We start from the raw sequence: 22,619 nt of genomic DNA, 5'->3' as shown, positions 1-22,619 counted from the left end.
GCTTTGTCCCTGTGCAAATGGTTGAATAGTTGCTTACTAGTATGAACTGGGACCTGCAACAAAATGATGCAGCATATCCTTGTGTATGAACAGGAATTCCTGTTCAGGGCGCCAGCCAGTTAGCCATGCCACTCTAAGGCGTTGGCTAGACCTACCAGTTAGCCCATGATGGAGGAGGGAAGATCTTGCGATGTGTTTACACGTGACGCGCAACAACCTCATAAGGAGAAGAATCGCGTCCACCATTTTTTTTGGATTAAAGTGACAGCAGCGCATGAACGCTCATGCGCAAAAGGTAAGTTTTTTTAAATTTAAATTATTTCCCCCGTTTCCCCCACCTTACCGTCGATGGGTGCAGTGCTCCTGGGGAGTGCTGTGCCCCATGCGCAGCTCCCGGCTCCTTGCAAGGAAGCACGAGGAGCTGGGTCAACCCATGGCGCCCAGCCAGCCAGGGCTAAAGGGGAGGGCGAGATCCCAGGGCAAGGGAGAGATCATCCATCCCTGATCCTGGGATCCCCTGTGAGTCATGTGGACGCACAGGGATGATCCCAGGGATCACCCCGGGGTTTCGCCCCATTTAGCTATGACCTAAATAGTATAAACTGGTAGGGGCTCAAACAGCCCATTCACCTTGCTGCATTTTCATTTCTAACTAATGCTCAATATTTTGTGGGTTCTGGAGACTCCTGAGTATACCCAGACCTCATTGGGTTAGTTTTATCTTTACTTTTAAAACAAATTTTCTTCTATTTTTTTTTACACATTTTCTTTTAATGTTCAATTTTTCTTATAGCATATGTAGAAACTTATTTCTAGGTAGCCTGTTTTGCTTGAAAAATCACAGGTAAGCAACTGCTATGAGAGGAAATGATAGTGTTTAGTGAGTAATACTACTGCATGATGATTTATGCACTATTTGCTAAACAACAAACGTTAGCACACAAGTGATACAAATCTGTTTGAAAGTGTGTATGTTCACACACACACACACACACACACACACACACACCATATCTATATAGATCCACACCCACACCCACCCCTTTTATGATTCCTGATCTTCCATTAATGTCTACCCAGTTTGCTCTTAACTCTGGCTTTTCAAAGAGTCTTTAAGTCAAAACAAAGCGGTTTGTGCTTAATAGAAGATCGTGACTTCCAACAGTGCCAACGAACATTTCCAGATGGACAAATAGACAAAGGGACCCTTGACATTTCTTTCCCTGCAATTGCTTTTTGCAGAAGGTCTTGAACTGCTCCTTGAATTCACCTGTGCTCTCAACATACTGCAGAACTAATTCTGTACATTCTTATAGAGTTCTTACCTCTTGGATTGGTAGTGGAATTTATCTGCTGTCTCTTTATAGGCCAAATTGCATCTATGAACTGCAACAATAAAAATCACCTCCTTTCTAAGCAGACATGTAGTACAATCCTGAATGCGTTTAGACAAAAGACTTGCCCATATTATTAATAAGTATGGTTCGTACTGTAGCCTCAATTACATATATGCCAAGGAGCACTTTAACATAAACTCAGGCTTCAGAATCAGGTTGATTTCAAAGAAGTACCCCCAGTTTCCATGAGCCAGTTAACTAGTTTCAAATACAAGTTGGATTTATGTTAATACATTAGTTGTAATAAAATTAAATAAGCAATAACTAGGCAATAAAATAAAAATAAGATAGTCAAGAGAAAAAATTCTTGGCAAGCAGAATTTCTTATTGAAATTCATCAAATTCAGTAGGTATTGCATGGCTGCACAACTTGAATTGTCAGCCATATTTGTTTCAAAAGAAAAATGCTGTTTCCTAGAGAACAGAGCTATGAATATACACTAGGAGTTAGTTCATACTTAATGCAAAACCGTAGTTGAGTGTTACCAGGGCAGGTTGCAATGAGCCTTAGCCTCATGCACTTACTCCGGTGTGGCTACAAGGAGTTCAAAAGGTTTGCTTGTTTCTGATGAACTTCAACTTGCCAGTCATTCAAACTTAACGAACTGTGATTAATTTTAACTATGGTTTGTTGAAACAAGAGAGTTTCAAACCACGGGATTCAGATGACTTGATAAGCTGACTAATCTTAAATGGAAGCAGAAGTTTCCAGTTTTCTTGTGGCTGCACTGGAGAAGAGAAGCCCATGAACCTGAGGCGTTCTGTGGTTTGTCCTGTAATGTTAAACCATAGTTTAGTGTTAGTGCAAACTCACCCTAGGCGATACTGGAAAAACACAAACCACTTTCAGCAGAAGTAGAATTTTACCTATGTTCTTTGTGTAACACATTGCAAAAATGTATTCCTGAAACACACATTCTTGAAGAATTACTCTAGCTCTATTGCTAAGGAAAAAAATTCATTTCAGCATGATTTAAATTTCCATTAAACATTTATATGGAACTCACAGGTTTCTTAACAAGCTTTTATTTTCAGAAACATACTAATATTCTTTAGTGTTCTTTTGCCTCCTCCAGTTCAGCTATTACAAGCTTTGACATGTAGTCCATATGAAATCAAAACCCTGTAATTATTGTTTCTTTATCAACATCCTTATTAACGTTCAGTAAAAATAATCTTGCCTAGTAAGGGACTATATGTCTTTCCTATTTACTTTGTGACTATTAATGGTGTTTTGTTTTTTAAATGTGTATACATTAGTATAAGGAACAGTGTTATCATAAATTCAAATACTGTAAAACAAAACCAGCTGCATCCATTATAAGTGCATTACTGCCAGGAACTGTAAATATGTTTTTGCCTGATAGCCTTTTGACTCAATAATATCCTGCTATCTCTGTTGGGCAGGCAACTTTTAAAACCAAGACGAGACAGGTTATGATTTTCACAGGGAAACTGGATTTCTTTCAGAAGTATCTGTTTGTCGGATTCATTGTTTGGGGTCATTTAATTTTTTTTTAAAACTGCGTGCTACAAAGGAGATCAATTAAAGAAGCTTCCCTTCAGGTGGGTAATAAAATGTACAACATACATTTAGGGTGCCATGTCTCCAACATACACATAAAAGCAGACAAGCCCTGTCATATCATACCATACAAACAATTTTAATTGTGTAGTTACAGTCAATAACCACTCCTAGTCAGAACATTTCTGCATAAAGAAAATTGTGATACACTTATAAAAACAGCCAGCTGTAACAAAATAACTGGTGTTTTCATAGCAATAAACTCATAAAAAAGAAATACACCTTTATACAGAAAATTTATACAGCTGTAGCTTTAAAATTGATTGTAAACCAAAGGAAGACACATTGCAAACATCAATTATTTTCATATTAATTGCATAAGTTTCTAAGGTGATCTATTAGTTTTATTTACCTAAGCTTATTTGCATGATAGTAAAAATTGCATACAACAATAAGAGTGAAGCTTATAGTATGAATTGCTTGGATAACATAGAGCACTTTTTATAGGCAACTGTGTAAAGCACATTTTCTCTATTTAAAACTTTTAAGACACTTTGTTTTACTGCCCATCAAAATACATTTATAAATAGAAAAAGAAATCAGTATGATAACAAGAGAAGCAATATTACATTTAACGGAAACTTCTAAAAATTAATTACAACATGATGCTGTAGGATTTATAAATAAATAATGGGGATAAACCGTGTTTCACATTTTGTTTTCAAAAAATCATGTAACAATGATAATGAGAATGAAAAAGATACAGTGACCTCTTATTTGTGAAAAGAAAACAAATCTGAGTTACGGCAGTGCCATATAATACAAGGCATTTGTTGGCATATGTTAACTTTAAACTGCATCCCACAGTCTATAGTTCTTTTGTAACATACAATAGAGCAAGAGTAACAAACTCTTTTTTTCCTTTTATTTAAATAAACATGAGCTTTCAAATATCAAGTGTGGAGTGTTAACAGTAATAACTGGGAAAAGAAACCAAAGCTAAAACAATAAATCACAAAAGTAACGCTTGTCTGAAAGCTCTATAATAATAATAATAATAATAATAATAATTAATAATAATAATTATAATAATAAAAAACAACCCACAGATATCATGCTTATTGGGTACATTTTGGTGTACCCAGTGAACACAAATTAATACGAAACAATCTTCAGTGCTTCATCTGTAGCTCTGAAGCAGTTTGTAAAATATCTAGTGCAGTCTGTATTATCCTTTAATTTTCTCAACTTTTGTGCAAGTTTTGGAAGATTCATTGGCCAAACAATGAATAACGAGGTTGCTGACAGAACACAGGATGGAATTAGTAAATAGCAGTGACACTGTTGAATAAATACTTTTTCGATCAGTCTTTCAATTCAGTATTAATGTCAGTGCTCCCTTCTACTGATAACTCTTCTTCTAATTTAACTGAAAAAAGTGTGTTCGTACTTTTGTCTTGGACACCCTCTTCCAAATCCTTAAGCAACTCTTCTTCCTTATATTCTGCAACATCCACTTCCAAGCCTGAGTTGTCTTTCAGCTTCCCGTGGTGCTTGACATAGTATCGCTGATTCTGAAAGAATTTGATAATGGTATACTTGGGTAGGTCTAGTTGAGCGGAAAGAGTCTGGATTGCTTCTTCATCTGGATATAGGCCTACATCTTGTATAAAACTCTGGAGGATGCCAAGGGCTTCCACAGAAATTTTTGTTCGTGGACGGGTCTTCTGACGATTTTCATCCTCAGATTCAGCTGGTGATGCTACTGTTGGCTGCCTTGGGGGTAATCTAGGACCTGGTGGCGGTGGCTGCTGCTGCTGCTGCTGTTGTTGCTGCTGCTGCTGTTGCTGCTGCTGCTGTTGCTGCCAGATAAGGAAAATAACAGTGAGTTTTTTGTTGTGCATGAAAATTTAGAAATATTGGTTTCATCAACACCATTCAAAATAACTGCAATGATCCGATTTCCACGGGCTTGCACACTTAGCCTGCCTTTCATTGTGCAGATATCAGCCCCTCTCATGCACAGATTTCTTCTTCTTTGTCTCTATGATTAGCATGACACATGTACCCATTTCAATGGTAACCATGGTTAACTCCAACCTTGTACATCCAGTTCCAACCATGGGTTGCCATTAACCATGGTTAATTTAAGATTAGTGAACATGCAATTCTAGCTCTCAAACCCTTGTGAGAAAACCATCCAATTTCCACCTTACTTCCAGTTAATCTATTAAGTTGAGTGCATGTGTCCTGAAATAGTTTGGAGCGGGACTGGCATAAGTCCTTCCTTTTCTAGCTCAAATCAGGCCTTATGCATGAGTGCCCGATTGTGTGAAGGCACTTAGAATGTCATCTAAATGGGGCCTCTGCCTGATTTGGAACTCACACAGAAGGCCCATCTCACACTGGAGGCTGTGTGGTGGAGAGGAGGATTTCATGCCACTTCTCTACCACACTACCTCATTGGCACTGAATGTATGAAAAGGAAAGGAAGGGAGATCCAGCACGAAGCAATATGAGTCATTTTCAATCTCTTAACTGTGGCTGTTATCTATTGTGTTTTATGTGCTCAGTGGGTCATTACTAGGTACATCAAAACTAAATTTAAGAAGTGAAACAACATACTTTTGGGGGTGCATGCAAGAGAAGGTTTGCAAGGAAGGAATCTGGTATAACTAAATGCTAAGTACTCTGAAAAAGATTCTCCTTAAACAGGTAATCATAGAACAGGGGGAGGGAAAGCCATGTGAGCTCATGATCAACACTCTTTGGTTTCCACTTTCTTCAGTAATAAACTGCATATCTAATAATGAATTCAATACTTCACGTGCTGCTCCTTTTGTAGCCAAAATGGCACCACCCACAAACAAAAATAAGGTATCATAAGGCTTGCGGGAACCCTGCATTTGAAGCAGCGCAAACAATTCTTTTGAAAAACAGCAACCGTAAGGAGGCAAAAAAGGAGAGGAAGGGAGAAATGGAATTAACTATCCTGGAAGAAGCCTGACTGACTGACTGGAACACTGAACAGGGGTACTCCGCACTGCAATATTTTGTTGCAGGCTCCACTTGTACTTACCTATCCTTAACAGTGTTTTGGAAAATTATGTAACTGTTACTAAGGGCAAGGTGAAAAGATACAGAATTGTAAGGCATTATTATGAGAAACGAACATCTAAGCTTTCTAAAAATCAAATGGGATTTTTATTTTTGATAGGTGTTTTTATTGTTTTTGTATGTAAATCATTTCTACATCATGTTTTATACTGTGTTTTTAAGGTTTTAATCTTTTGTAAACCTCCCAGAGAGCTTTGCCTATTGGACAATATAGACAAAATAATAATAATAATAATAATAATAATAATAATAATAATAATAATAATAGCAACAACAATACTAATTATTTATTTTTATTTACATTTATATACCACTCAACTATCTAACACAGCTTTCAAAGCAGTGAGCAGGTTTCAGAACAGTGAAAGAAAGAAAACTAAAAAAAGCAAATTAAAATTATTCAATTTAAAAACAAAGGAGCCAAAAAAACCCACCAAAACCCCACAATCACTAGTCAGTCGGAGAATGCTTCTTGAAACAGAGATGTTTTCAGGAGGCACCAGAAGCAGCCTAGTGTTGCCGCCTGCCTGACCTCCAGGGGCAGAGAGTTCCACAGAGAAGGGGCCACTACACTAAAGGCTCTTCTCCTGGTGGATTCCAATTGGGACACAGGTCCACATGGAACCACCAGCACATTGCCCTCTGATGACCTCAGTGATCGGGCAGGTTGGTAAGGGAGAAGGCTCTCTCTAAGGTATCTTGGTCCCAATTGTTTAGGGCTTTAATCATCATCATCATCATCATCATCATCATCATCATCATCATCATCATCCAAAGCTTGATAAAGCTCTAGCTTCTGGGTAAATGTACAAATTTATTAGCATAGCTTTTTCTTCTGCAGCTGTCTACTCATAATGCATAGACACTCTGGGCAGGAGAACCTGCACACTGTCAGGGGCAGGGGCATTGGCCCACCCCACTGCCCCTTTAAATGCATGGACCATCTTCACTATGCAAATGATTAGTAAGAATTAAAAAAGATCTGGAAGCAAAAAATAAAATAAAATTGATGTTTAGCATGGTCCACTCTTAGAACATGTCTTTCAGGCAGTAACAGAACAAATCTATATTTCCTGCTCTGTGCGTTGGGCAAATTATTTTAAAGTAAAAAAATCTGTAGTTGTCATGCCACTGCTATTGCACATTTCCTCTCTGAGTACTTAAACTGGAACCATCTCGGCAAACTTCAGCTAGTCAGGTCTCAGTAATATATCATACAAAGTTGGCAGCTTTATCCTGCATTAAATCATAAATAAACAATGTTTTATTGACTGCCAACCTTGAATTAAAGAGCAGTGAAAAATCAGGGTTGCCACTGGTAATCTCCAGAATATTCCATGGAAGCAGACAACGGAATGGGGGACCAGTTACAGGGATAAGCGTAAAAAGACAACACTATTTCTCTCACTAGCTAATAATTATTACAAGATCAGATTAACTTAATTTTAATTTCAATCAGCTGTTGTCTTATTTCTAGTTTAGCTCCTAGGAAACAGATACCACTTTCAAAATGTGGAGCTTGTCATATTGGTATAGTTATATTCTATATAGATTATAGCAGTATATTAGTTTTTACAATTGCAAGTGAGCCAGTGTGGCATAGTGGTTAGAGTAGGGCTGGGGACACCCAGGTTCAAATTCCCACGCAGCCATGAGGCCCACTGGGTGACCTTGGACCAGTCATCCACTCTCGGTCTAGCCTACCTCACACAGTTGTTGTGAGGATAACATTTAAGTATTTAGAAAATGCCCGGGGACGACGACACACTACTGATTTGATTTTAACCCTACCATAATGCAGATCTGCATTTAGTATTAGGCAAAGTAACCCAAGGCTCTGCACACAAAATATAGGTATAACTTTTACAGCAAGTGTGGACTATTTGTGACCCTCCAGATATTTTGGCCTACAACTCCCATCAGTCTTAGGCAGCTTAGCCAATAGTGAGGGATGCTGGAACTTTTAGGTCATAATATACGGAGAGTCACAAATTGTTTCCTCCTGTTTTACAAGGATGCAGCTTCTGTGTACATATGCACTCTTTGAAAAACACCATGCATTTCTATTACACAGCCAAAAAAGTTGGGAATATGCCACCAGTAATACTGCATATATGAAGGCAGAGTCTTGCATAGATTGCCAGCTTTGTTAGCTTTGAATAGTGCTACTGCTCACATGCAGCCCACCCCTAACCATGTTTATTCAGACTAAACCTTACTGATTTCTTACTACAATATATTAAGGACTGCAGCTATGAGCATTACCTACAACATAAACAAAACAGTTTCTAGCAATGGTGCAAGCCAACCTGAGAATGTGGTGAAAATATTACCATGGTTGTGGCTACAAACCCCTTTCCTTTTTATCCCTAGAGGTAGTAAATGCATTAAGCCTTGCAATTTTCAAGCATGTACAGTAGCATTGCTTAGCATAGACCTCTCTCTACCTTCTTTAACTAAATCAAACAGTACACACCTCAGCTTTCACAATTTCAAACAGCCAATATCCTATTGCTCAATTTGTTTTTTTTATCTTTCAGACACAGTTGTGAAGCTTCTGGGCTGCTGAAAACCTATTCTTTTTTGCTTTGTAAATAGTTCTTTTTGGCACTGTAAATAGTTCTCTAATAATAATATGAATAACTTGGGCTCTGAGTGTAGTTAGGGGACTACCTATTCTTGTAGGAGGAAAATGGTTGACCTCGGGTCTTCAATAAAATAGAGTTTAAAAGCCACATTTATTTATTGTTTAGATTTATACCCTGCCCTTCAAAGACATTATCGGTTTGGCTTACAATAAAATTAAGCCTCATCCATTCCCAGAGGCAGTAGTCCCTGCTCTGTATTTATATGGAAGGAAACAGTTGGATCAAGTCCTGAAACCCCTCCGTGTCGCTCCCTGACATATTAAACTCGTGCCAGCTCACCTGGGGAGCAGCACCCAGCCAAGGTCCAGTGGTCAGCAGGCCAGGTATGAAAGCGCCTCTATGCTCTCCTTTCCCAAGGGTGGTAGGAGAGGGGCTCTAAAGGAAAAACAAACAAACATTGACTCATCCCAACTTTCAAACTGGGGGTAAGTGGGACGACAAATTTGTGGCTTGAACTATTCCCACAATTTCCACTTCAATGAACCATTGTTACAGGCCCTTGACTGGACTTTATTTCAAAATTATGGCACCTAGAATAACTAAGTCCTGTACATTTATACATTTATGGCCATATGTGAGAGGTATGCATGTACATCTCTTATTTTTAAAGCATCACTATCAGCAGTCACCTCCACCCCACCCCAGATGCTGGTGCAAGTGGTACTGAAAAGGAAAAATGTCTTAAGCACATATATATTACTTTATGAGTATCCACCTTTAGATACTCTTGCACTCATCCAACTTCTTCTTCTTCTTTTTAAGTTTAACAATCATTTTGGTGGCCCAATGCAGAGGAGATGCTGATAGGGAAACTCTAAAATTAATTATGGTGTATACTGCATACATGCCTCTGCACTGCACAGAAATTCACATATTCAACTAAAGGTGAATGATGAAAAAGAAACATTCTTTTTCATACTAAGACATTTCTCTTTAATACAACAGAAATAGAAGGAACAATTTCTTTTGCAGGTTAACTGGCTTTTTGTTTTCTTGCTGCTATACTGAATAGGCCAAGGTAAACCAACCTGAATCTGCTCTGCTGGAACATGGATAATGTGGGAAGGCCTGTCGCCATGGTGATGAACTGCATTGCTTTCTTGTTCGTAAATGGCATCTCGTTCAGGCTGAGGAAGACTGAGGAACCTCCGGATCATTGACAGATTCTCCCACAAGGTTCTGTTCTCAGGCGAGGGATCTTCTTTCCAACGCAAAAGTTCACAAAGCCATCCCTTAAGATAAGATAATATCATCAAAATATTAGACAATATTAACAAGAAAATATATCGTCCCCCACCCCACCCCACCCCACCCCTTTCCTTGAAGGCAAATGGGATAAAATGAGGGCAAAGCTTACATCTTTGTGTCTTACATCTTATCATTTCACATTTCATTTTTTTTTAACAATCTAAGGAATTATTCTAAAAATAAATTTGTTCGCCAAGTCATGCTGTTTTACCAATCTAGCAAGACAGTGCCAACTTTTGAAAGAATACTAATTTGTATAGCTGTCGTATATATGTAAAAAATATAGAAAACGAGCAAAGCAGCAGCAGTGTACCACATATTTCAAGTATACAGGGGAGCATTCTGTTTTATCACACTCTGCTATTGTGTGTCTGTTGCTGATTTTCTTTTATGTAAACCCATAGCTATCTGAGGGCATAAAAAGAACATTTTGGTAGCTTGTATATATTAGGTATTATTTTCATTTTTCTTTACTCTCCCCCCCCCCCCACAGCATCCCAGTGCTATTTTTCTTATTTAGAATAAGGGAGTACTTCTTATATCTATCTTGACGATAAAGCTGGCTCGCATAAATCATGATACAGAAGTTCTCTAATGCCTTTTTGAAAGGGAGCAATCTTTTGAATATACATCATTGATCTTTCTTGCTATATGCTCAGGTGGCTTCGCAGACAAACCAAAACCTGTTGCTAAATCCATACCCAATTCAAAGTCTTCTGATTGTGAAAGAGAATTGAAAATCAAACTGATGATTTTATATATGATATGAACAAGGACACACTTTTCACCATCTTCATATCAGAGAACATGCAAGCTATCTATAAAAGCACCTGCTCTAACCCAGGCTTGTTCTAGGGAAAAACAGGCTTGAAAGTATGCCAAAAGATTGTCCCAGGAGAACTGTAGCAAATGCTAATTTGCTTCTAAAATAGATGCACAGATTTTCCCCCCTTAACTGTTTAGCAATTGCCTACATGCCATCTTAAATATCCGTAGCATTATTTGATTTTTTTTTTTAGTATTGGTTTTAAAGAAACAGGACAAAGGAACTGGAGTTTAGATTTGTTCTGTCTAAATATATAGGAAGCAATAATAATAATACTAACAACAACAACATAATTGACCATTCCATTTTAGATTTAACTATTACTGCTTTAAGCTAGAGAATCTTTATCATTTATTTAAAGATGGGGGGATGGAATTCTTATTTTTAAATTATTGTAACTGAGTTATTTGTATCCTGTCTTTTAGGGAAAAGTTTACAAAGGCAGTTTTCAAAATAGGAAATTAAGATTAAAACATTACAGTATCATAAATATGAAAAAATGTATTAAATGACATCAGATTAAATTATAGCAAGCCAGCAATAAAATCAGTGACAAGATTGACAGGATTAAAAAGTTTTCAAGATCTGATTTCAAGACCCAAGAGACCGGGCCAAAAGTTGTGAGATCACTACTGAAAAGGCCCTGTCTCTAGTAATCACTAACCACCAGAAGGGCAGGATACACATTTTCATGTAAGTAAAAGACTAGAGAAGAAAGCCTCTAGGGCTGGTCTTAGGGCCCAGGTGGATTGACATGGTCCTTCAAATCATCTGGTCCTGAACTATTAAGGGCTGTAAAGGTTAATACCAGCCCTTTCAATTGAGCCTGGAAAATATCAGTGCAACAGAATAAAGATAGGTATAATATGAATGTCCCATCTTGCCCCTACTACTTTACTGTCAGCTGAATTTTGTACCAGTTAAAGTTTTCAAACTGTCTTCAAATCAGCCCCATGTAGAGTGCATTACAATATTTTTTAAACTGTATGTGACCATTGCAGGTCTGACACCAAATCTGCTTTCTCTAGGGAGGGCTGGAGAAGGGAGGGCAACAAGCCATAACTTTAAAACATCCTAATTAATAATGCTTCAGATGAATATTGCCATTAAACCATTTTACTATTTCTGCAGAGAGTTATGGATTTCACACAACCCAGTGGAAAATATGCATATTTTCCTACTGAAATCAATGGCAGTAACAACTTAAGCACAAACGTTTTCTGCAACATATATATCAAACTCTCTAAAACTGGTAGTCTAGAAGGATGGCGAAAGAAGAGTGGAGGAGGATTGCTCTTCAACACATGAATAATAGAATCTATGGTTGTCACTGTTTGACTTTTAAAAATGTGTGTTTGTCTGGTGAGAGCTGAAGTGAGTCAGAGGTGGGTCCAGGTCAGTAGCAAAACCTTTTGTTTCTGACGTTTACTGTCTTTTCAGATTTCAATACTGGTTAACTTTAGATATGAATATTCTTGTCTCTGTACCAGAGCACTGGAGGATGGCCAATGTAACACCAATTTTTAAAAAGGGATTTTGAGGGATCTGGGAAATTACAGGTCAGTTAGTTTAATGTCTGTTCCAGGTATATTGAGTGGAAGCATTATTAAAGACAGAATTAGTAAGCATATAGAAGGACAAGACCTACTGAAAAGCATCAACACGGCTTCAGCAAAGGCAAGTCTTGTCTCACTAATCTTTTAGAGTTCTTTGAGAATGTCAATAAACATATAGACAGGGGAGATCCAATGGACATTGTTTACTTGGACTTCCAAAAGGCTTTTGATAAAATCCCCCACCGAAGACTCCTGAGCAAACTTAGCAATCATGGAATAAGAGGAGAGGTCCTCTTATGGATCAATAACTGGTTAAAGAACAGAGAGCAGAGAGTAAGAATAAATGGTAAAATTTCCCAATGGAGGGAAGTACTGGGGTCCCACAGATATCTGTATTGGGACCAATTCTTTTCAATGTGTTCATAATTGATCTGGAATTAGGAGTGAGCATTGAAGTGGCCAAGCTTGCTCCAAAATGATCTGTCCAAGCTGGGAGAGTGGGAATCCAAATGGCAGATGCGGTTCAATGTAAACAAGTGTAAAGTGATGCACATTGGGACAAAAAAATCCCAACTTCAAATATAACCCCTGATGGCATTTGAGTTGCCAGTTACTGACTAAGAAAGAGATCTTGGGATTGTGGCAGACCAGTGTGCGGCTGATGTAGAGAAGGCAAACTCCAGGTTAGGCATTATCAGAAAAGGAATTGAGAATAAAACTGCCAGTGTCATACTGCCTTCATACAAATCTATGGTGCGACCACAGAATATTGTGTACAGTTCTGGTAGTGCTGGGAAGATATAGTAGTGCTGGAAAAAGTGCAGAAAAGGGCAACTAAAATGATCAAGGGACTGGAGCATCTTCACTATGAAGAAAGGATACAACAGCTGGGATTGTTTAGCTTGGAAAAAAGGAGGCTAAGGGGAGACATGATAGAGGTGTACAAAATTATGCATGGTCTGGAGAATGTGGATAGGGAGATATTTTCTCCCTCTCCCATAACACTAGAACCCAGGGTCATCCCATAAAGCTGATTGTCCCGATTTATTCAGGACAAATAAAAGAAAGTACTTCTTCACACATGCATAGTTAAACTATGGAACTTACTACCACAAGATGTGGTGATGGCCACCAATTTGAATGGTTTTAAAAGGGGGTTGTATAAATTCCTGGAGAAGTCTTTCAATGGCTATTCCTGATGGCTATGTGCTACCTCCAGTATCAGAGGCAGTAAGCCTAGGTACACCAATTGCTGGGGAACATGGGTGGGAAGGTCCTGTTGCACTGTGTCCTGCTTGTGGGTCCTTGGTTGACAGCTGATTGGCCACTGTCTGATCAGAGTGCTGGACTAGATGGACCCTTGGTCTGATCCAGCATGGCTGGATATTATGTTCTTATGCACATAGAAAGCTAGCATATTAAGGTGAAAGCTAGGTTAAAACTGTTATACTTGGCCTGCTAGTTCCATAAGAACAGGGAGTTTCTGATATGGGGAGAAGGTTACTTGCTAGTTTGAACAGGGCTTCATGTTCTGAAATAATGGATGGTGAGAATTTAACATGCACTCTGCAATATAATATATTTTCCTGAGCTATTTTAAATTATAGTTTGATTTGAACAAAGAGCTACTCCCTGCATACTTCCCATATCACCATCCAACTCTGTCTCTGTACCATGTAAGTTACTTATGTATCAGAACACCAATAATGTATATGGCTCATGGGAGGGAAGGTTGAATAAAAAGAATATAGGAGATGTGCTATATGCCTGCACATAGGAACATCTACTGAGTTAAAACTCTATTAAGAACAGTGGGATTGATTGCACACAAGCATTGTATCAGTTGTGTTTTAACTCGATCATGTCCATGGTATTGAGAACATACTTATGAAGAATGATCTGACTGATAATTAAAGTTTTTAACAAGTAATTTCTCTCCCACCTCTAATTTTTGTGCTCTAAAATCTTAATAGTGCTGTAGAACTAAGATATAATTTAAAAAGCTAATAGGTGGAACACATATGTTACTTGAAAAAAGAAACTACTATTTGTTCTTTACAGTTATCAAAAAATAATTCCTTTACAATCATAGTTAAACTGAGTTTAGCAAGTAAATTCCGGAAAGAAAAATAAGCCTTGACTCATTTAGCAAGTATTTTGCTCTTGTTGTCACTTCTGTGTTCTGAGTGCAGACATATCTTTATTAATTGCCCATGACTAATAAAACATTTCCAGTAGTTTGCTATTAACCTTTGCCCTGAAAATAATACTTCTAATTCCTCACCCCAAAATAATGTGATGAATTACAAGTCTAAATACAACTTTAGTCGGTTTTCAAGGGTAGTTCAGAAAGTTTGAAAGATTAAAATCAGGGTTGTTGTTTTTTGACGAATTTGAAACTGAAGTTAAAACTTCTTTTTTAAAAACACACACACACACACACTGATTGTCTCATATATTTTATTTAAAAGTTATATATCCTCTCATTTATTTATATTTTAAAATAGCAAATGTTTTGAAATGCTACCAAGAATATTTGGCAACATGGAGCATTTTCATTCTAAAATCAAAATGATCATTTAATTTTGAACAACTATAATATTTCAAGAGGGCTAAGCCCCTATTTATCTAGCATATTTTAATATGTTCACAGAAACCCACTTTACCCTTAACCCTACTAGGAAGACTGCAGAGGGAAACTGATACTCTGTCATATAGAATTCCCATGCCAAGGAATAATTAGCAAAGTTCATTTAATAAAAACAGCTGATTGGTTCAAACTCAGCATACAACAAAAATGAAAATGTCAGAGATATAGGGCAGCATCCAACTAGGCACTAGCACTAATGTAAATTACAACGTAAATTATGTTAGTGATAGTGTCCAGTTGGATACTGCCCATAATTCTGAAAAACTGGATATGATTTAAACATCTCTTTATCACATATATTTTTCTGAAATAAAATCAGGGCTGAACTCTATACAAAGGAAAATATATTGCAAATTAATGTATCAATATATAGCCTAACCAAGGGCTCATCTACACCAAGCAGGATATTCCACTATGAAAGCGGTGTATAAAAGGCAGGAGCCACACTACAGCTTTATAGTGGCACTGAAGTGCACTGACAACTGTTAAGGCCCATGACACTTCTATACCAAGCAGGATATAGCATTATGAAAGCGGCATGAGAGTGGTATATGGTATGTGTCAATGGGCCCCAACAGCTGTCAGTGCACTTCAATACCACTATAAAGCAGTAGTGTGGCTCCTGCCTTTTATATACCACTTTCATGGTGGAATATCCTGCTTGGTGTAGATGAGCCCCAAGAATAAAAGTTGAAATAGGTCTTTCTTGCATCAAAGATTGTACCATTAAAAATAACAATGAGGGGAAAAACTATCTTAAAATGGTTTACAAATGCACCATATTATTGTACTATAACACATATGGAAGTCCACCCTTAGGCCTTGTACATTCTTGGGGGAAAAGTACAACCTAAAACGACAGATAGGAACATCCTGCATTATTGTGCAGCAATTTTGCCAAGCAGCATTGCACTGCATATAAAAAAGGAACAAGGCAAAGGCAAAATATAAACATTAGTCACATGTAAATATGTAGATGAACTTTCAGGATGCTACTACTTTTCAAACTGACAAAGTTTAATTTGACACCTTCTGTTCTAAAGCCTTTGTTTCTATTCAAAATCACACCTTTAGCTGATCTCAATCACCACACTCTCTCCCTATTACTTAAAGATACTGGCATGGGCTCTGGGATAAGCTGAAAATGCCATGCAGATGAATTCTGAGATAATATGTTCAAACCTGTTATATACAACACAAATCCTGTAAAGTTATGTATTGTAAACCTACATTTATTGAGAAGTCAAGTTTTAAATCCATCTGCCACAAAGGAAATACTGCTTTGCACTTTATAGTAGCTGAGTGACATATGCAAGAGTCTTGCTACAGTAAGCAAGAAAATGGTGAAACAGATAAGTTTTTTGGGCTCAGGAATTCTATTAAAGAGACATAGGACATTTTTTTTTAAGTGAGAGAAAAGCAGCTACTAAAATATTCACTGGATATAAAAATCCAGTGCTTGAAATATTGTAATTCAACTATATGATCATTTTTTTTGAAAAAATAGCAACTCTTATTTGTCTTCTTCGTAGTATTTTCTGTATAGTACTTCAGATCTCAAAAGAGATCTGTGCCAGTGTGGTGTAGTTGCTAGAGTGTTGGACTGGGAGTTGGGAGATCCGGGTTCTAGTCCCTACTCGGTCATGGAAACCCACTGGGTGACTCTGGGTCAGTCACAGACTCTCAGCCCAACCTACCTCACAGGGTTATTGTTGTGAGGATAGAAATGGAGAGGAGGATTATGTATGCTGCCTTTGGTTCCTTGGAGGAAAAAAGGCAGGATATAAATGCAATAATAAATAAATAAATAAATAAATGGTTTGCATAAATTATTTCAGTACCCACTCTTTGATTTCCAAAAGGACCATCCAATTTCTACTTTTCTTATGAAAATGAGTAAGTGTAAGAACTCATGAAACAAGTATAATAAAAATGAATATATATATTATTGTTTTACTGTTTGTATTGCAATGTAATTCTCCATGGCTATGTTAAAAGGGCGGGGGGACTTTGAGTGTAATCTATACAGAACCTGGCTGTAAATCTGACATACATTTGAATCTTTATTTCCATACACTTTCTGGTTAAACTAGTCACCAAAACCAAGCAAACAAAACCTGTTAAAAGTGCAACTGATTTTAATGTATATGCCTAGCAAATTTAGTTATAAAGCAAAAAAAGCCTTATTTTTAATCATTTAACTTAAAAAAATGTAAGATCGAAAGACTAATTTATATTTTCTAGTATTAACATTTGAAGAGCTTTTTTTACTTTCCAAAATTGTATGCAGGAGTATTTTGTTGCAATCTCTGGGGTGTAGACTATCATAAAAATATACAGTATTAAAAGAAATCAGTCTAAATAAGAAGGATATTTGATACAAACGTTTTAGTGAAAAGCATGAATTACATTTCATATGCAGTATGAACGGGGTTTAAGTACATAATCCATTAAACAGTTCTGAGTAAAAAAGGAATTCAGTCTTGTTGTAGACTAAACTGCAATACGCGTTTTGAATGAGCTCATTGTCAACAACAACTAACTGTAAAGCTAGCAATTTATCATTCAGCAAATAATTTTCTAGTTTTATAAAGAATCAGTAAGTGTTCCTTATGTTAATGAAGACAGTTTTTAATCTCCCCACAAACATGCTAATAGAGGGTAATTTTTTCCCATTTACAAAGCTGAAGGCACTCAAACATAATTTCATACCAGTGTTCTACAAACTGGATAAAATGGACTTCTAAAACAAGCTAAGCCATCTAATTCTTCACCTTTATTGCAAGAAGGCTAAAATGGGTGAAGTCAAAATCTAAATATAGAAATTACCCTAGAAACAACAACAAAAATGTGAGTCTTTTTGCATATCCTCTGGATGACTACATAGCATATATGGAAAGCAACCACGTATTTTAAATTCAATACTGCATAGTACCTTGGGCTTCGCCCTGCAAGCTCTTTATATTGCAAGAAGGTTGCTTTTTGGGGGGGGGGGGGCAGTCATAATACATTGAACAGTGAGATACATAATGGTGGCAAAAGATTACTGAAAGCATTTTAAATTATTTACTAGGTTAAAAGGGTAAAATGGTACTTTAAATACATCAAATTTCACATCATCTGGGCCATTTTTTGGTGGCAAAGTGGTATTGATCTTTCCAAATGCTTAAAATTAACTATTTCCAGAAGGTCATTATTTGATTAAAGGCATTAAAGTTGAGGGCAAGAAATGATGCACTCTGTCTTCTATCCCATTCAAATAATAATGTAATTTAATTAGAACAACCCCCTCATGTACAGTAATAAAAATGTTTGTCTTGATTTTTTTCTTATCTAAGATATTAAACCCTTTAAATGTTATAAAGTTCTTAAAACAATCTCTGTATTGTTAGATGTTTCTCTATAACAGAGTGGAAGAACACATGCTAAGCTAAAATTGATATGAACACATTTCTTTGGAAATTTAACTTCTTTGTGTGTGTTTTTTAAAAAAAATATTGTGTCCATTTTCTTCATGAAAAGTGTTTTCAGAAATTCCAAATTATATAGTCTAAAAAATTAGGGTTTGCAAGACTGGGATTAAATCCCATCGAACTCAGTGAAACTTACTTCTGAATAGAAATTAGATAGGATTATGCTGAAATCATAGACACATGCACAAGCTTCAGTGTTAGGCAATTAATATGCTTTGCTGCGTCAAGAGTAGATGCTCCCCCCTGCTATTATAGAAAAATAGTAGTCTAAAACTAGTACTTTATATTTGGGACTTCTGTCATGCTGCCATGGAATATGCCCACCACAAAGATGTTTTCCTGGGGACTGGATTGGACTAGGAAGCTGTATCAGCCAAAAAGAGAAGCTACTAGACTGGATGACTCTGGAAAAGTTGTTCCTTTGCACTTGGGTTCTTGGCGTGACTCCCTACTATACAAAGTATTTCAAAAGAAAATATTTTCTCCTATCTCAAACCCTGCATATTAGTCCATGGGCACAAAGAATAAACTTGGAGAAGTCTCAACTAGAGCATACATTCTTAGATATATGAACAAAAAATAATAATCTTGGATTATTCTTTGGATCATGGCAAGGTTTTGGATTTGACAGTTCCATCGCCTTGGGTTCTCTCTCTTCTGTCCTGTTACTTGAAGACTAAAGTTGTAGTCCTAAGCACACTTATTTGAAAGTATGTGCTATTCAATAAACTGAGATTTACTTCTTCATTGGATTGGTCTGTAAGGATCTGAGTTTCTTGGCAAAATACTTTTTTCTGTGAGATGTGTTTTGATTGATAAAGTCACAAATATACACAATTTGAGACCTGAAAGCATTGCAGAGCTTATGTAGTTGATAGTTATAGAAGCCCAAGATCAACCAAATGGACGTAGTTATTTATCCTGGTTAGTTACATCACATTTCCTGTATCCTATTCCCATTGATTTTGGTACTCCCTTGGTCCAGTAATAAACTGACATTTAGCATCAGAAATCAAGATAGTTTTCCTCATGGTTGTTTTATATAGGAAACTGGACTTTAACTCATGTTTCACAGATAGTGATAATTCAGTTTTAAGAGATTACAAGTGTAGGCTTTAATATGTTCCTTTTTATTAAAACCAGATTTCATTTAAACTATTAAAAATGCCAGTATAATTGATAGTTTTATAATAATACATTTTAAAAAACAATTGATTTTTTTTAAAAAAAATCATAATTTTTATCTACTTTGGGTTAGGCTAATATCTGTATAGACAGATTATAGTTTTGTACTCTTGATATGAATTTCTTGTCTCTAATATGGTTAACTTTTCTCTAGTTCTTAGAACTGAGGAATGTTTTATAAGTGCTTCATATCTGAGGATCTTTTTAGATAAAGCATATTTTGGTGATTGGCTTCATTTTTAAAAGATGAAGAATATAGACTTATATGCAGAGCAATCAGCCAAAGGTGGTGACTCCTCCACCCTCATGAACTCCATAAAGGCAGACTAGAATCTAATGAAATTACCAGTGATCTGATCATACCATAGCAGTACTTTATCAGCTGCACTGGCTCCTAGCCAGTTCCAAGCCCAATTCAAAGTGCTGCTTTTAACCATTGAAGCCCTTAATGGTATGAAACAAGAATACCTGAAAGATCATATATATATATATATATATATATATGTTGTTTATTTATTTGTTACATTTATATACCGCCCAATAGCCGAAGCTCTTTGTATTAAAATGAACTTTTACATATTTGTGGGCACCTGCTAATGAAAACCTTTTTAGTATCTTTTTGTATTTTACTTCTTTGCATTGTAGAGTTTTGCATCTGTACTGCATCTGTAAAATTGATATGACCACGATGGTTGAAACAACAAATAAAACAATTACAATCACAAAAGAATATATATCTACCCCAATGTTGCAATTCTCTTCAGAGGCCATGCTCCAAGTGCTGCTGCCAAGTGAAGTGAAATGGGTAGTGCAAAAACATAGTGTCTTTTTATCCACTTAAGGTTTAAAATTGTTAGTAACCTGGGTTAAATTATAAGGTAACTAAATAGGTTCTTTTATTCTATATTGGGCATAAGATAGCTATGGCTGCCTTAGAAAGTTAAGGGTTAATGGGGAGGAGAAGGCTTCGAGCTGACAGTTTGAAAATAACTAGTTGGAGAAGATACCTATATTTATTATCCAGGTAGATAGTAAAATACAATTTGGATTGGTCAATGAGTAAACAAATTTGGTTGGTAGAATGTCCATACTGATTCACTGACTGGACACTAAAAGATAACCAAAAGGTAAGGGCCCTGACAAAGAAGCAAGGACATGATTGGTCAGATTCTGGCTAGGAAAGAGGAAAGGGTCAGTTAGTTGGAGAACAATTGGTTGTCAGTTGGAAGAGGACATGAAGACTAGAGCTGGTCACTGAAGGGAGCAGAGCTCAGAAAGGAGCAAGTTTTTAGTGTAAGGTAACCCTGTTGGGAGAAGACCTCAATAACAGAGCTTATGGCTTTGGAAAGCAGGAAGCTGTATTGTGAGGTTGTGGTGAAGCTTCAAGCAAGCATAGCTGAACACCAGAAGGATTCACCCAAAGGTCTGATCAGAGGAAGAAACTTAGCAAACAGTCCTTGAACCATCCTACAAACCAGAAGCTGCAGCAAGAATTTGAGGCAGAAGAAGACTGCTTTACAGTATCTTTTCTCCTGATCGTGAGTGATTGGCTGTGGTGAAGCTAAGGTAAACCTGTTATTGCGGGAAAAGTCATTGAGAGTCATTATTTACCTGGGAAAGATTCCCTTAATTATTAGAAATAGTAAATAACGCTGATTAACTAAGAACTGGACACTTAGGCTATTGCATCCTGTGGAATGTCTTGTCCACTGAAGCTTGTTTAGTGCTGATGCTATTATTTCAGTGTCAGTATAACTTCATTTGCCTAGACATTTAAAGTGTTATACTTGTTTGACTTACATCTGGTCTGCTTGCTTACACCCCTAGCCTGTTTTATTGTAATGTTTTGTGTTTTTATTGTATTACATTTATGGCATATTTGTTTTTTGTTTACTGCATATGAAGGCCGGGTAAAAATATTGCGGCTACTGCGACTGTTACTAACCCAGGATTGATGGCGTGCAAGCCTTCAGAGCCCAATTCCTTCTTCTGCCATGATTTAGCCTCTCTCTTCCCCTTTCCCCACCTCCATGGTTGAAGGGGAGTGCCTCTGTTGCTGGAGGTACCATGTGGAAAGCAAACATATTCAATCTTGTGTAGTGTGATTTTGGTGGACACCGGAGTTACTTTTCTGTAGAGTTAGGCCTCAGCTAGACGAGGGGGCGGAGGGTGACAGTCTCATGATTTTATGATCACAAGATCATCGCCCTCGTCTACACACAGTGTGCAATGTCCAGAAAGGAAAAGGTCATCACACCCACCATTTTGTTTTTGTTTTTGTAAGAGAGACGGAGTGCATAAGGACTCGTGTGCAAAACTGTACGTTTTTTAAAAAATAATTCCCCGCTCCCCACCACCACCACGGAGATGCCCGGCTCCCCGTGGTTATTCGCGAAGACCTGGGACAAACCGCAATGGCTGCCCACACGTTCCGTGGTCTCGGGATCATCCCGAGACCACGGAAAAAGCGGGCTAGAAGTGTAGGGCAAGATCCCAGGGAAAGGGAGGGATCATCCCTCCCTGCTCCCAGGATCCCCTGTGCATCATGTGGATGCACAGGGACGATCCCGGGGCAATCCCCGGGATGTCGCCCTGTTTAGCTATGCCCTTAGAGGCCCTCTACCAAGATTTGAGATCCACTCCTATCCTTCACTCCCTCCCAGTTTTCCAGTATCAAAATCTACATGAAGACACTTGACTATTTTCAGTTCAGAGAGCTACTGGTTTTACATGGCCATTTTGAATAGCTCTAAAAACAGAAAACACAGGAAATCTGTTGTGGCATTAGAATTACACCATTAGATAATAGGCTATAAACAAATGTACTTCTCACATTTTATATATGTACAGATAATGTAGCTCCGATCTTGGAATTGTTGCTTAGGGAATACAAGACACGAGTCAGTGCCAGATCATTTTAGGGTGCAATCCTATGTATGTTTAGGCAGAAATAACTCCTACTACTCGCAGTATTACCTAGCCAGCATGGCTGGG

At 37.3% G+C, this 22,619-nt stretch overlaps 1 protein-coding gene across 12 annotated transcripts in view; it reads right to left on the bottom strand.

Moving 5' to 3' along the window:
• Positions 1-4,000: 4,000 nt before the first annotated feature.
• SATB1 (SATB homeobox 1) overlaps positions 4,001-22,619 on the bottom strand; it is a 103,175-nt gene continuing 84,556 nt past the window's right edge. For 2 of the 12 annotated variants that reach the window (XM_063128475.1, XM_063128439.1), the window contains 3 exons: positions 9,716-9,919; positions 8,968-9,062; positions 4,001-4,788 (listed from right to left, as the gene is read on the bottom strand). In XM_063128475.1, coding sequence (XP_062984545.1) covers positions 4,287-4,788; positions 8,968-9,062; positions 9,716-9,919 — 801 coding nt within the window. In that variant the 3' untranslated portion in view covers positions 4,001-4,286. Of the gene's footprint in view, positions 4,789-8,966; positions 9,063-9,715; positions 9,920-22,619 lie in introns of all 12 variants that reach the window. The other 10 variants (XM_063128406.1, XM_063128481.1, XM_063128412.1 and 7 more) reach the window with 9 other exon arrangements.

The sequence above is a fragment of the Elgaria multicarinata genome, chromosome 1 (genome assembly GCF_023053635.1).
Source record: "Elgaria multicarinata webbii isolate HBS135686 ecotype San Diego chromosome 1, rElgMul1.1.pri, whole genome shotgun sequence".
Lineage (NCBI taxonomy): Eukaryota > Metazoa > Chordata > Lepidosauria > Squamata > Anguidae > Elgaria > Elgaria multicarinata.
Note: the sequence above shows the minus strand (reverse complement) of the source record. Positions and strands in the feature narration are given on the sequence as shown.